Source organism: Schistocerca cancellata, chromosome 4, assembly GCF_023864275.1.
Source record: "Schistocerca cancellata isolate TAMUIC-IGC-003103 chromosome 4, iqSchCanc2.1, whole genome shotgun sequence".
NCBI lineage: Eukaryota > Metazoa > Arthropoda > Insecta > Orthoptera > Acrididae > Schistocerca > Schistocerca cancellata.
Genome location: NC_064629.1, coordinates 715,551,846 through 715,568,227, shown reverse-complemented (window position 1 = coordinate 715,568,227; position 16,382 = coordinate 715,551,846). Strand labels below are relative to the sequence as shown.

The 16,382-nt window shown below is 37.4% G+C and overlaps 1 protein-coding gene across 1 annotated transcript in view; it reads right to left on the bottom strand.

Moving 5' to 3' along the window:
- Window positions 1-16,382, bottom strand: part of LOC126183730 (probable nuclear hormone receptor HR3) — a 424,291-nt gene that overhangs the window by 11,752 nt on the left and 396,157 nt on the right. Inside the window, exons 8-10 of the mRNA XM_049925936.1 lie at window positions 14,901-15,125; window positions 8,967-9,120; window positions 601-733 (exon numbers count right to left, since the gene is read on the bottom strand). Of these exons, the coding sequence (XP_049781893.1) occupies window positions 628-733; window positions 8,967-9,120; window positions 14,901-15,125 (485 nt within the window). The 3' untranslated portion in view covers window positions 601-627. The remainder of the gene's footprint in view (window positions 1-600; window positions 734-8,966; window positions 9,121-14,900; window positions 15,126-16,382) is intronic.

Below are 16,382 nucleotides of genomic sequence, written 5' to 3'. Positions count from 1 at the left end.
GGGGATGAAATGATGATGATGACAGCACAACACCCAGTCCCTGAGCGGAGAAAATCACCGACCCAGTCGGGAATCAAACCTGGGTCCATAGGACACCAATCCGTCACGCTGACCACTCAGCGAACCATTCACAAGGTGTCATGTCTCAAGGTGTATAAAGCATAACAGTAATAGCTGTTGGCTCAGTTTTTCAGGTGGGCAGTTGAGCGTGAAGTCCAGAATTGAGGCAAGGGGCACAGCAGCATCTTATCAGTTCAGGAGTCATCAGTGAGTGTCCTCAGTGTATGAGTAGTGAATAAGGAAAGTTAATGTAGAAGGGAAGGAAGCCAGTCATTGCTTTTGTATTTTTTGCAGTTCTCTTCAGGTAAGTGTTACTGCTCATTAATAAAAAGCCTTGGCAAACTGAACCATGTAAAAAATGGATTTTTATTTTTTAAGTAGCTTTTCATCAGTGTATTCCAAATTCTAGCTACAGACCCTGGTACCCAGTATTATTTTATTTAAAATATGTCACATCAGATACCTAAGAATATATGCATACACTTTCTGTGGTATTTAGAAACCAATCACATTTTATGTGTAATGGTTTAATCAGCTTACCTTAGCTGAGCTTCTGCTGCAGTGAACTCAGCTGTCAACAGAAAAGAGTTCCTTATGTAAAGCTGGAAACTCAAGATGTGGTGTAGATCTCTTGAATTTGGCGAGTGCATCCATATGCAACATGCTTAATTCCCTGTAGAGGCAAAACCAAATACTGCATCAGAGTTTTCAATCTTAAATTATAAAGTCTGTTTTATAAGAAGAAACAAACATTGCTGTCAATTAAGATTTATACTTCTACATTACATTCTTCATAGTCTCAAAAATTTATACTATCAGTATTGGTGATTAAGGGGTGTTCAGGGAGAGGAAGCTTAGTGGTCTTTTGTTTGACTTTTTCTGTGTACTTATATTACTATTACTTAGTGTTTTGTCTCTGACAACATATTGCACAAATTTAGCAAGCCAGGCAGTATTTTGGAACACATTTTAAACTGAATCATTAGAAATGCCATCTACACTACATGGAAAAGCTGGCCATAACACCACCCCCTCCCATGCCCCTGGATTGATTTCTACCAAATTTCCCACACGAACAGCAAACTTTAGGAGTATCAACACTATGTGGTTTATGACTGCCCAGTTCAAATAGGACCAGAGGTATGGGAAATGTGTTTTTTTCAGCCCCTGCCATATAAGCTGTCCTGCTTGACAAGTGTGTTGCTTTGGAGTAGTACTGACCTGCCTTATCAACCCACTTTCCAAGCAGCCTACATGTCAGGAGCAGAAACAGTTTTGCAGATACAGTATGTAGGCTGAACCACATGAGAATGTTATGGTAGTACTATTGGTTTTCTTTATTGACTTGCTTTGTGGGGCAGCATACATATGTGGATGAAAAACAGTCTTCAATCCCCCAACATGTAGACTACCTGGCATGACCGCCATCTTGTGGGAGTAGTATTGACTTGCTTCAGTAACCTGTTGTGCAGGGGCTCCACATGGAGACGGGCATGGCTTGGGGGTAGGTTGAGATGGATAGAAGAGAGGATGAACAGAGAGATGTGGGTCAGAGGGGATGAACAGAGAGATGGGACAGGAGAAGATGAATAAAATAAGGCAGGAAAGGAGGTGGTATGGGAAAGGAAGTGGTACAGGAAGGGGGGCCAGGAGAATATGGACAGGGAGACTGGCACAAGATGAGATGGACAGAGAGAGATGGAGGATAAGATGAACAGAGAGAGATGGAGGATAAGATGAACAGAGAGAGATGGAGGATAAGATGAACAGAGAGAGAGAGAGAGAGAGAGAGAGAGAGAGAGAGAGAGAGAGAGAGAGGGTGGAGGAGACGGCCAGAGAGAGAGAGAGAGAGAGAGAGAGAGAGAGAGAGAGAGAGAGAGAGAGAGAGAGAGAGATGGGGGGGGAGACGGGCAGAGAGGGAAGGGGGGAGGAGACGGGCAGAGAGGGATGGGGGGAGGAGACGGGCAGAGAGGGAAGGGGGGAGGAGACGGGCAGATAATAGAGAGGGGGAGGAGGAGTAGGAGAGAGGCAAAGAGTGGAATGAGGAGTAGATTGGCAGAGATGGAGTGAGGTGATAGAGAGAGGAGACAGCTATGAACGTACAGATGGGCAGAGGTGGGGAGGAGGAGATGGGCCAAGAGATTGTTTCTACTCTTAGTTTTTATTTGTGTCATTTCCTATTGGATGTGAATATTAGGCTGGAAAACTGATGTTTAAATTTTATGATACTAGTTTTGGATTTAATATGCCAAAAACTACTAACAAAAGAGTGGATTTTATGTCGCCTTATACACGCGAATTTCTTCTCAAAATATTGGTCAATAACTTTCTGGTGAATTATTTTGACAGTCTGAGAATTGTCATTCAGCACGTACTTTCATACTTTAAACTAGTTAACTTTTGTCATCTCCCATTTTAAAGCTTATTAGACTTGTAGATGGTATGTTCAATGCTGTGTCTACATCAACACTGAATTTTCTTTGACCATTCCTGTGCTGTCATGCCAGTCTCTGCTCTTGCCACACACAGTAATCTTTGTTAACTGTTGCTATGCCATTTGTTCCTAAGTGTCAGAATTCCTACTATGCATTCCACAGGAGTCCACTAAAGAAGGTTTCTGATGTGTAAACTGAACAAAAGTCAGAAAACACAGGGCGAATTGCTCTACTTAAACAGAAGTGTGCAAATATCCAGGTGATATGTCATATCATTCTAAGAAATGGAGAAGTTGGATAATGGATGATGCTCTTCTGCTAGCATTAAAAATTTAAGAACTAGACCAATTCAAGATGTAATGTAGAGCTTAAACTGGCTCATGTCGTTTCATAGGAACCAGTTAAACAATGTAAATATATTAAAATAAGGTACTAGCAAAGAAGAACACTAGACAAAAGAGAAACAGTCCAGCTTTCATGGAGCAGCATCAGTATTTTCTGCTCTGGCTGAATTTTGTTTCCAATCTGTCTTAGGATTCCACATTTACATTAATACATTTTAATTTACAGATCAAAAACCACATAGTGAACAGTTTATTTATGTTGATAAAATGGTTTAAAAGCTAGTATAGAAACACTACAAATAAAATAATTGAAGAATACATGTATATCATCTAAGAAAATTACAAAGTATTATTGTTCACTTCTATGCTAGGTAAAAAAAAAAAAATATCCTTTTCTACATGAGTATTATTGATCAGCCATTATTCATGTATTTACTGGAAAAACAGCTCATCAAATAAATTGCTGTAACTAGAGGGAAGTTTATCGAGCTTGACAGATTTCTGACATATTCATGTTACACGACACATATACACATTATCATTCATACTATGTATTGTAGAACAACAATTCGTGAAATTATAATTTGGAGGAACACAGTTTAAGCAGATAACAAGTAATGATAGATTTGCAGTTCAAAAATATCATCCTCGTTATAAACTAAAGAGAAAATGGAAATTATAGCATAGAACAAACATGTCTGATTCATTATGCTCTCATAAATATTGAAACATTATAAGTGCATACCGAACTGATGAAAGTAATGAAATCAAATAACAGTTCTTGAAAACTACACTATACAAAGTGATTGTTCAGAAAGAAACTACAATTTCCTTCATTCACCAGAGAATGACATGATCTGTTGCTACTAAGAATTGTTATCTGCATTCACTTCTTCCTGAGAGATATTTGCAAACCTTGTGGTCTTGTAGCAGAGGCATGAGGAAAATCAAGCATCAGCCAAGAGCATCCTATACATGCCAATAAGTGAATGTTACTGTCATGTTTGAGTCATTCAGTTCCATATGTATTACTAGAGGTCTGCCTGGATAAGAAATATGCTATCCACTCTCCATCTGTAAGTCTTATTTTCATCTGTTGATATTATGATATTATGATTTTGTTAGTCACATTAAGATATTTGGTATGCCTTGTCTGAATTTTCATTTACTGAAGTAGGATCTCTTAATCTACACTGCACAAACTAAAAATGTGGAGGGCCCAGCCATAATCATATTTTAACAGAACATATCCTATCACATTTTTTAAATGAATATCATAAGTTAAAATTTTCTGCCACGATTGCTGGTATGGATTTTGTGGAAATTTTACATGAAACATTTAGGCAACATTGGAAGTCAAATGAAGTTGTGTTACAAAGTGTCATCTCATCTCATGTACTGTTATATGCTAGTTATGTAGTTCATGCACACAAATTCACCATAATATTAAACATGTTAGTGTGCTATACTTCCACATGTAATTAGCACTGAAATGTGTTCTTGGAAATATATTTAAGAGAAAAATCAATGGATTCACTGATTTAATACTCATTACTTGTGTTTTATGTGGCACACAGACTGGAATCACACCATGAAACTAAGATTCCAGTGGATGGAGTATCCTAGAATAGCCTACACATAACTTTGTGGCACCTTTTGATAATTGTATAAGTGACTTCTGTTACTGAAAAATGAAAAATAATAGCTTGGATGTAAGCAAGATGTTGGTACAATAGAAACAGAATGTACACGTGACTGTGCAAAAACTCCAAGAAGAAGAGTGTCTTGCTCTCTTTAGCCTTTAAACATGTCAACAACTTATGTGTTCTCTCCAGAACACTGGTACTGAAACCAACATAGTGACACTCCATCACAAAGGGCAATAACAGTGAACTGAAACAGTAGAAAGAATGCAGAACACTTTTTAATAACGAACTTTGTGGAAATATAATAAAAAAAATGTGGATATACTCAGGTCATATTGAAAGAATGAACCCCAATAGACTCTCAACCAAATTATGCAATTATTTTTCTAAACAGATAATCAGTAATTCAGGGGTCAAAAAACCAGAATGGATGTATATGAAGACTGAAGAAAATGTAGAGGAGAAGGAAGAAAATCAATAGTTGAAACTAATGTGGTCCATAGTGGCTATTACAAACAACAACAACAACAACAACAACAACAACAACAACAACAACCACAGCAACAATAATGTAAGGCTGTCATTGCAGTAAGTCTAACATCAAAATTTAAAGGAAAAACATCACTAATTTTACACTACATATTTCCTTTATCCATCTAATGCTGGCTTAGACATCACAAAAAACTGGAACAATTGGGAAACTTAGAAAATGAGAAATAATTTTATCTCTAAGACAGGAATCTGTACAGCTATCTCTGTTTTAAAATATACTACTCAGAAAAATAATGTTATCAGTTGCCTGTGGCTTGAAAGATTTGCAATAGTCCAGGATTATTTGCTCCACAGCAAAGACACTCCCCTCTGATGGTGTGTTGCATGATGGAAAGGAGTAATATAACATTCACCTGCTTCAAAAGATAGGGATATATGCTTTTGTCTGTGAAAGCAAACTATCATGTCATTCCATGCCATAAACTGAATTTTTTCATTGATAAATGTCACTGTTTCATCCTCAGAGTGCTGATATCTCTCTTAGATTCGCCTTGTGATGTGTCATGCTATTCATTGGAATATCTATCACATTTCTGTTTCTTTATGGGAACTTTGGATATAGCATTTACCTTTCATTTGATCTGTGGACACTTTCTTGCTATTTATTTCCTAAATTTGTGGATCATTTCAAGTTCTGATATTTAGCATTTTAATATATTACAAGAGTGTGTTTTTGTTGATTCCCATTTATATATCAAAAGCAGTTTTTCTTAAGCCTTCAAATTAATTGAAAATGGAGTCTCACCTCCATCCCTTTCCAGAAATGAGATTAGTTTCAATGTCTACTACAGATACAAATTAAGGGTTTGTGTTTTTAGAAGTTTCAAGACCATAGCAGGCATTGGTAAATAGAATTATAAAGCTTCATTGTGTCTTTCAATAAATTTTTTTAATAGAGGTAATTAAATCAGCTTCATTTTTCTTGTACAAAGTAGCCAAAACTTGGAACCACTATGGACTAATGAGGTGTATTATGTCTAGTTAGCTGCAATAGGTGTCCATTTCATCTTTCACCAACCTTTGTCAACAATGCTGAATGTCATCTCTTTCCAAAACTTAACGAGATCCTATTGATCCCTGCAGCTCACTACTCTAGCACAGTACCGAGGATGTGTTTTAAGCATGAAAGTCCATTACACGGGTGAGCTGCTGTTACAACATTTGGACTTCTATTTGTAACAAATGGACAGTTTTCAATGGTTCCAAATAAACCAAACACTGAGAATATCTTCAGCAGCTCCACATCAATATTCTCTCTGTTTCTCTCTCGCCCTCTATTTTTTTTTCTTTTTTTTAATCACTGGTGTACTACACTCAGTCACCAAGTTTTCTCTTTTCACTGTTAGTTATTTCATGTGCAGCCACTCTCATAGTTTATTTTTTTATATAAATTTGTCCATAGTTCAGTTGTTAGTGCCCCTTCTACACATCCGAAAATTTGTTTTACCTCTCTCAAAACAGTTTCATGTAGAAGATTGGTGGTTTTCTGTGAATTCCTTGAATTTATAACTGGATAAGTTTGCAAGTCCTTAGCAGTCACTGCCTCATATTTGGCTTCCACATCAATAACAGAGGGTGCTGTTTCAACAAAACCACCTCCATTTGCAAATTCAAAAGGTAAAATGTCTTTACTGAAGAGGTTGACAAGTTTTTCTTTGTTGCAACTTCCATTAAATTTATAAAGAGTTAAGGAATTTTGACATCTCACCTAGAGTAAGCAACCTTAGTTTAGCGTTCACTGCAAGAATATGTAAAAAAAGCCACTATATCCTTAATTTTCTCCTTAGCATCAAAACATTACCCAAACTACTGACAAATCATCAGTCAGAATTTGTGTTGTTGTTTAGTGTACAGTCACCTTGCTTCACCTTTAACAGAATAAAATCCACATTATTATTTTATTAATGTACTCTCAGTAGTCTTAACTCTGATGCACACTGCTGTGGCCGCACACTTCGGACATCGTAGCACCTATCCGTTCACAGAGCCTGCAGAACAGCTTCACCAGTGTTTGCAGCTAGCCTAGAAACAACTTTGCTATGCCAGGCATGTGATCACAAATAGTTCTGGCATATACATTTGCCAATGGGCTTTATAAGGTGGCACACTGCCGGCAAAAGGTAGTTCAATGCATCGCTCACAAGAATACAGAGCTGCCGTTACGGCCAGATGCCTCTTCTACCTGGCCGATCTCTTGGTATAGTCAACGAACCTCTTGACATTGTAGAACTGTTTGTGTTCACTCCCCATGAAGCAGTGGGTCTTTTTTATTATTAGTATTATTACTACTATTATTTGTGTCGATCTGCAGTTGGGATTGAGTCAGTTGTTCTTTTGGATATTGCATTATTGTTTCGTTTTGGTGAGTCCAATAAGTTGTTTTTGGTCTTGTGTTTTCTGCATTTCTATTTTGCCAGTGCAGATACTTCACAAACTTCAATCACCCAAGTGCTACAAAGAATTAATGGAGAGTGGCAGAAACTTCACATTATCTACAATGCAGGTAGCCACTGGCCAGGGATGTTATCCATCACATGCTTCACAATTAGCACAAATTAGTGCATGTAAAACACTTGTAACTAGGAGATAAGAAAGAAAACAGATTTCTTTCAAGCCATGCCTTTGCAAAAATTCCACAAATACCTTTAGACTTTGGCTACCTTTACATTCAGTTTGCAATGTCACTTCATGTAGAAGACTTCACCAATCACGTGTAATGTAAGAAGACCAAAATTTTAGTATTAACCTTTAACTACAAAGTAATTATTAGTACTGTGTATATTTATAGATATACCCTTGGATATCCACATTGGTACAGGTTCTTAGCTGAAAATACTGACTACAGACATCCACACAGACCTCTAATTATTACAAATGTATGTTTCAACCAACTTAATGTGTTCTGTATGGACTACCACTGACTTGTTTTGCTGTATCTTGTGCAGGCCACCTAACATTATAATCACAGATATTTCAAAATGGTTCAAATGGCTCTGAGCACTATGGGACTTAACTACTGAGGTCATCAGTTCCCTAGAACTTAGAACTACTTAAACCTAACTAACCTAAGGACATCACACACATCCATGCCCGAGGCAGGATTCGAACCTACGACCGTAGCGGTCACGCGGTTCCAAACTGACGAACTTAGAACCGCACAGCCACACCGGCCGGCTACAGATATTTCCCCTGTGTCTCTGAGCAGCAGCAGTCCTCTTAAAAGACTGCATCTTCAAGCATTCTGCAAGAAAACTGCCAACCAAACAAGTTGATCCACTTCAGTGGCTAGGTGGATGGTACAGGTCACTGGTTCTCACCAGATCATCGCACATCGAGCAATGCCTGGTATATTATGTATGATGCAACAGCAATGCCACAGGCATTCCATACGAAATCGCTGTAATTACTTTACATCCAAGGCTTTTCAGCTAAATACAAATTATACTTCTTATTTGTTTTTCTATGATGCAAAATGCAGTAAATCCAAACTACAAACAGTTAAGAACAATTTTTGTATAGTTTTTCACACTATAATAATTAACACCATGACAAGTGAAGAGTCCATTTCAGGCTGCCTCAAGACTTTCATTTCTCACAAAATATGTGGAAAATTGCAATGGGGTGCACAGAGATCATAGTATGTTGACAGATTCCTAAAATATAGGGTAAGAAAGCTGATGCACTGTTCAGCTGTAAAAAAGAAATAATACAGCATACAGCACCTCATAAGAATATCAAGACCCTTCCTAAGATTACTCAGCAATACTTCCATGCAAATGGTAGTTTATTTTCTTATATTCACTAGCAGGCACCAGATTTCACACTTACATAAAATATGATAACACGAATTTGTAAAAATGGCTGTTGAAATAATGACTGTAACACAACATTCACTTCAGACTTGGGAATAAAAACAGTGTAACACAAACCTGAGTGTGGCTATCTTGGCGAGCATAGCATCACAGACAGTGACATCTCCCTTGATGGGCACAGCATGATTCCGATCCAACTCTAAGCGCAGTGCTCTCAACACTGCTTGACTCAGTCGGCTGATTTCAGCCAAACCTTTAAGGCCTGGGCGATCTAAAATTGCAAAAAGATTAGTACTAACATGTTTTATGGCACATGGTATTTGGGAAATAAAGTGCTGTAGGTCACAAATAAGCTCCAAAATGATGTACGAAAAGAGTTATCAAAATTAAGTGACCCTAATATGACATGACTTAGTATCAATTTAATTAGACCTTAATATTCAATATAATAAATATTTTCATGAAGCGTTCTTAACTCACTCTCTCTCTCTCTCTCTCTCTCTCTCTCTCTCTCTCTCTCTCTCTCTCTCTCTCTCTCTCTCTCTCTCTCTCCATCCATCCATCCATCCATCCATCCATCCAAGCCAACCACATTATCCTAGTTTAGCACCCAGTACCCTGACCGATCTAAGGGGTTGTGTTGAGAGATAAGGAGGTAGCGAGGAGGAGGTGAGGGGAGGGGGTGGGGGAGAATGGCTGACAGCAGGGAGGGAGAGGCAGCTAGGGAACAGGGTAGTTTATGCTAATTTAATCCTCTGTCTCCTGAGCATGTACATAGTCTAAATTCAGAACAAAGTTTGCCTACTCTGAATAAAAATGATAATATAAAAGATTAACATCCCCTGGATTAAAGGAAAGCATACACATCATCCAAAAATAGTGTAGGAAGAACTATATGTTTATTACAAAGGGAAGAGCTATGGTTCATGAAGAAGAAACACTCAACACAGTGATACAGAACTATGCACAATAAGTAGAATATCTGTGTTGTACATGTTGTGTGGCAGATTATAGGTCCAATGTAAGGTCACAAGATGCATGCAGAAGCCTTGTCGGCGTATGTGTACCTAAGAAGTGCCACATGTATGCAGGCTACCTAGGCTATGGTGTAGCACCCTGATCCTCGTATCAAATACCAAGTGGCATCCAGTCAGTCACGTGGCACTTCAGTTTACAAAACCACTAAGACTTTTACAGGAATGGTTAATGGAATGTTGGCAGTTTGGAATGAGTTCAATTCTGCAGAAAGCCTATTTCTTCTGTATCTCACTTCACCCAAACCAGGACCCATAAAATGTCAATTTTTTGTCTTAATAATGAGGTCACTCTAAGACTGTAACTGTGTCTTGTGGTCAGAAACAGCAGTGGAAAAAAGAATTTCCAAACTGAAGCTGATCAAAAACAGGCTTCAAAGCTTAGAAGCTGAAAATGTCTCACGATGGTGGAATGGCCACAGTTCATTGTATTTGCCAGTTTTTGAACACACTGACACGAATGAGTGAGGATTAATGCGTATAAATGATGCTCATCAAACTAAGGTCTTCCTGAATGGGGAGAATCAAAATTCCTGGCTGACTCCACTGCTGTCACCACTCTATAAGACCCAAACAGAATAATATGTTGGAAACGTTCTGATTTGTCTACTCAGCATTCCATTTTCTGGCATCCACAGCTCTGCTCACTATCTCCAAATGACAAAATGACAATATGTAAATGCAAATAGCAACAGTGAACTATAAATAAAAACTGACAATCAGTAAATAAACCTACAGCTACCAGAATGCCAAAATGCAAAACAAAAATGCTATGAATGTATGCACTAAACTGATATAAAACCTCTGATGTACAACACTCCATTCTCACAAAACAGTTCACATCATAGGTGTAGCTTCATACCTGCAGATTCACTCAAGGATACAACACAACATAGAAGAAAAATGGGTTGCATTGATGATGGTTTGTAGTAATTTGTATTTGAACATCTCATGCCAGATTATTACACCTCATTATATTAATCATACTCCATTGATCCCACAGAAAGGAATCTCTGGGATGCGGCAAAAAGGGAAGAATGTTGGTTTTATTTAAAAACAATCCAATGACATCAATTAACATTATGAAATATCGGAATATTACAGTTAAAATATTGATTATACTATAACCCAGTAGATACATAAATATTAATTGTTTCTGTGAAGATACTCTTCAATGGAGTAAAAGAAGTAGCCCAACAAATTCAGTCCTTAATTCCAATAAATTACCCACAAAGCAGTCAGTGTACCTTGGCATGTTGTTGTAAACATGTGTAGCCATGTATTGCGATTCATTTCTGTAGAAATGTTAAGCCTGTGAAGTCTTTATAGAAAGTGTTTTTTTTTCTTCTTTACCTTAGGCTTCACCTGTGTACACACATGTCAAACAGCACACATCTCATCTTCCTCCCTCTCTCTCTCTCTCTCTCTCTGTGTCCATCTTCTTCTCCTTCTCTCTATTCATATCCTCTTCACCCTCCATCTGTCCATGTACTCCTCCTCTGCCTGTGTCCTCCTCCACCCTTCGTCTGTCCATCTTCCCTTCCACCCTCCCTCTGTCCACCTCCCCCACTCCCCTTCTCTCTCTGTCCTTCTACCCCAACCCCCTCCATCTGTCCATCTGAACCTTCCCCCCCCCTCCACCCCCCCCCCCCGCACCTCTTAACTGACGCAGTGGTTTAGGAGGAGATGCAGACAAAAAACACACACACACACACACACACACACACACACACACACACACACACACACACACACACACACATTATGTTTATACTTCTCACTACTTTTTAGAAACTACAGATATTGTTAATAACAGTGGACATTAGCGAATGTATGCATTATGAAACAACTGTTAAAATATTAAGTTTTCTTAAGTAAGGTCCTTGTAGGATGTTCCACAACTAATACAAGATACAGTTCTTTTAATATACTTCTGTGTTCTGAAATTAGAGGATGTTTCCCATACACCATAAGCACTATGTCAAGTATTGTGTGGGAACTAGGACTGTTGATATTTTTAAAAATATCAGGAATCCAATACATCAATATTTTATAAAATATCATTATTGACTCTGAATATATGAAGAAGTATGGATATATCAATGGAAATATGTCATGGAGAAGAAGTAAAAACTTTGAGGTTCGCCGATGACATTGTAATTCTGTCAGAGACAGCAAAGGACTTGGAAGAGCAGTTGAACGGAATGGACAGTGTCTTGAAAGGAGGATATAAGATTAACATCAACAAAAGCAAAACGAGGATAATGGAATGTAGTCAAATTAAGTCGGGTGATGCTGAGGGAATTAGATTAGGAAATGAGACACTTAAAGTAGTAAAGGAGTTTTGCTATTTAGGGAGTAAAATAACCGATGATGGTCGAAGTAGAGAGGATATAAAATGTAGACTGGCAATGGCAAGGAAAGCGTTTCTCAAGAAGAGAAATTTGTTAACATCGAATATAGATTTAGGTGTCAGTAAGTCGTTTCTGAAAGTATTTGTATGGAGTGTAGCCATGTATGGAAGTGAGACATGGACGATAACTAGTTTGGACAAGAAGAGAATAGAAGCTTTTGAAATGTGGTGCTACAGAAGAATGCTGAAGATAAGGTGGGTAGATCACATAACTAATGAGGAGGTATTGAATAGGATTGGGGAGAAGAGAAGTTTGTGGCACAACTTGACTAGAAGAAGGGATCGGTTGGTAGGACATGTTCTGAGGCATCGAGGGATCACAAATTTAGCATTGGAGGGCAGCGTGGAGGGTAAAAATCGTAGAGGGAGACCAAGAGATGAATACACTAAGCAGATTCGGAAGGATGTAGGTTGCAGTAGGTACTGGGAGATGAAGCAGCTTGCACAGGATAGAGTAGCATGGAGAGCTGCATCAAACCAGTCTCAGGACTGAAGACCACAACAACAACATCAACAACATCTGCCTATAAAAATATTGGCTGCACAATGTAAATACACAGCAGGTTTTAGAGCTGTATATTTACATACAGATTTATTATTAGGTATTCTGCACATCGACAAGCTACCAGCATGTCTACTCCTCTCAGAGCAAGAATTTAAAGAAAACAATGTACACTCATGCTCGGCATAACCACTTTGCTAACAATGGTAACTCCATGTAAGTGGCACAATAAAAGGTGTGTGATGGGTCTGTTGCTAGACTTAGTCACATATCAGATTTGGCAGGAATACTTGAAGTCGACTTTCCTGTCTTTTTCTTTCTGTCAACGGCAATGACTTGGCAGTTGCAGTGTCAAAATTGCATACTGAAGCTAAACGTTGCATTTTCTGTTGGTAGCACTGAGCACCAATTACATCACCTTTTGCCCTCACATGTCTTCATCCACAGAGAAGACCAGTCTTGGCATTTAGATTCTTTTTCATCTTTTTCAGCAACTGTTTTTGAAGAATGCTGATGCTTGGAAATCTTGTTATTCCATTCACATCACATCACCCCCCCCCCCCCCCCCCCCCAGTGCAATCTTCTTTTGTGCCACATATACTTGCTTCACGCAGTCAAAAGAGAAAGACTGGGTGTGATGAAAGCTTGAAAATTAGTAAGACTCCTTCACTCACTGAAAGGAAAATTATGTTCTACTACAACTTTGAAAGAACAACATCAAATATTTACCAAAAATTGTTACAAAAATATAATATAAAGTAAAAGTACTAGCATTTGATATTGACATATTGGTGGAAAAAATATCACTGATATAGATCAATCCTTATGGAAAAAATATTGATATATCAATATTTTATCAACAGTGTTAGTGGGAACCACTACAAAGGTGGCAGGTTGTGTTTACTGTTTACACTGTTGCTTGATCCTTGCTCTTTGATGGGTAGTGTATCAGATTCAACCAAATTCTGTCACGTTAGGACTGGCCTTGGAAAGAAATCTGAGATAACTGTTTGTGCCTTCAGCACTTCTGCCTGGTTCCAAGTAGCATCTTCTCCCAGAGTTGTGCACAAACTAACTCTAACCATCCAAAGTTAAGGTAGTACACCGACAGACCGATTCTGACATTGTCACTTGATATCAGTAATGCAACTGGCTATGGCAGTTTGTGCACTATGGAGAAGTAGATTCTCAAATGCTCTTTTTTTTAATTTTTTCTGCATTCTTCAGGAATGTTAACTCACAGAACAGTAATGAGGTTGGTATTCTGAATAATCCTCGCCAGTTAAACCAAGAGCCTCTGTATTGTGTGAGAACAGGAGCACTATGTGCAATTAGTGCAACACAAATTAATGACATTTCTTTCCAGCAAACTTTAACTTATGATAGATATGGAAGAACATATTGCAACATCTTTCTTGGGATTTAACAACTAAAAGCTATTTTGTAGAGGACAATGCCAATGCACACACTGCCAATGAATTTATGAAAATATTACAAGTTATTTTTGGTGACAGGAACCATCCTCTACTACCCTGAAATAGAAAAACATTATCTGAGTTTGTCAGTTACTACACTAGTGTTACTTTGTAAAGTGTGACTGAGTTTGTGCAGAGATCTATGAACAGATGCTACTGACACACCAATGTGCAGTGTCAGATGTTGCTAAGATTTTCTTGGACTCCTTTCCAAGGCTGCTCCTAACTCATCAGTTCACATAAAACTGAACTGCCACCTGCCACAGCCCAAAGAATGGAAAGGAGAATAAGCGGTGATAAGAGCCTGCCTCCCTGGTATTAACTCCTGCACAACACTGGGCACAGTGCCTGTGTCATACGTGAAACAGACAGTATTGTCACACGAAGTTAAATTTTGGCCCAAAATTATTCTGTAATTCAGCAGTGAATGAAAATACTCATAAGAAATCAGTTTTTTTCTTTTTTAAATAATCTATGAAAGCCAGTTATGCAAACTGCAACACGTAAGCCCATGGTACATCACAATTAAGTAAGGTCATCAAAAACACATGTATGACACATTAATACAAAATATATGACATTAAAAGAAGATTTTGTTTTGAAATAACATGTTTATAAAGTACACACCTGTTGAAAGCAGAATGCATGCTGAATATAATGCCAGTTCTGTTTCTGTTAACTTCAGTTCAGCTACACTTTTTGCAAATTCAAACACACATGTCACCAGCTTCATTTCAGCAGTCTCATTAGTATAGAAGGCATCTTGTGGCAGCATTGTGTCAGAATAGAGTACACTATTTTGACTTAGATCATAATATCGACTCATCCGTAACACAGCAAGCTCAAAACTACCTGTGAGGCAAGAATATTATAATGCTTACAAAGAAAAGCATAGAATTTGCTTATGAAGTAGCAAATATTCCGTGTGTGCATGTGTGTGAAATAATGAAACTAGTGATTTATGAAACTCACAAGCTTCTTACCTTAATACAACTATCAGAAAAAAAGGCACACACAGTACTTTATTACTTATATTTTCTTCAAAATCTGTATTTTTCTGTTAAAATACTACATAAATTTAAAAATATCAAATATTCTTCTAAATATTCTTATAAATAGTGTGCTGCAACAAATTAACTATTGGTATTTTTAACTGTAAATTAACATCAACATTTTTGAAAAAAATTTCAGTGTGTGTAACAAATAACTGTATAAGACAATGAATGACTGTGCTAGTACTTTTGCTTTATTAGTAAGAAATGCAGTTTTAAAACAACTCACACAACCATCTTTGCTGTAACTGTAATGGACAATCAGTGTAAAATAGATGAGGCCTGTGACATTGATTTAGTGAAGGCTATAGCAGATCAGTAGTATACTGAAAAGGCCAAGGTCACATTTTTTTGTGAAGAGCTCACAACAAATAGCAGTGAGAGTCCTTCACATTTCTTATGAAATATATGATATATATTGGCTTTATCTCAAAACTGTCTGAAATTTAACTGTGTTATATATGATGATGAACCTATATTAAAGAGATGGTAAGATACTTGCACAAAATAATATGTGAAATTTTAAGTCTTGTGATTAAATAGTACACTTAACTGTGACTACACAGAGACAAACAGACAATGTAAATAGAAGAATGTTAAACATATTAACCTTTCTAACTTATTTAAAGTCTAAAACAAATGAGGAAGTCAGAGTTTAATAGCTTGTTGACACTGAAGTCACTGGTGAAGGACTTCTTGTACAGTTGCAGAGGTTAAGGGAAGGAAACTTTCCCAAAGAAGTCATTGTGCATATGATTTAGAGAAATCAGGGGAAACATATGAGCATGGCTGCATAGTAGCTGAATACTAATTTTCTAGAACATGAATTAAAATCTTAACAACTGTGTCAACATGCTAATTGAAGATGCAGAAAGACCAGTCACAGAAACAAAAATAATATATCTGAAGCATTATTTACATTAGTCAATCAAATCAAACAACTGAAACACATAATTAATTTATGAATAAAATAAATGAAGTAAATAACATTTAATCTTTAGTATCATTTCTCTTAGAAAGTAGGAAGTAGTTAAACAGGAAAGTAGTTTTAATTATT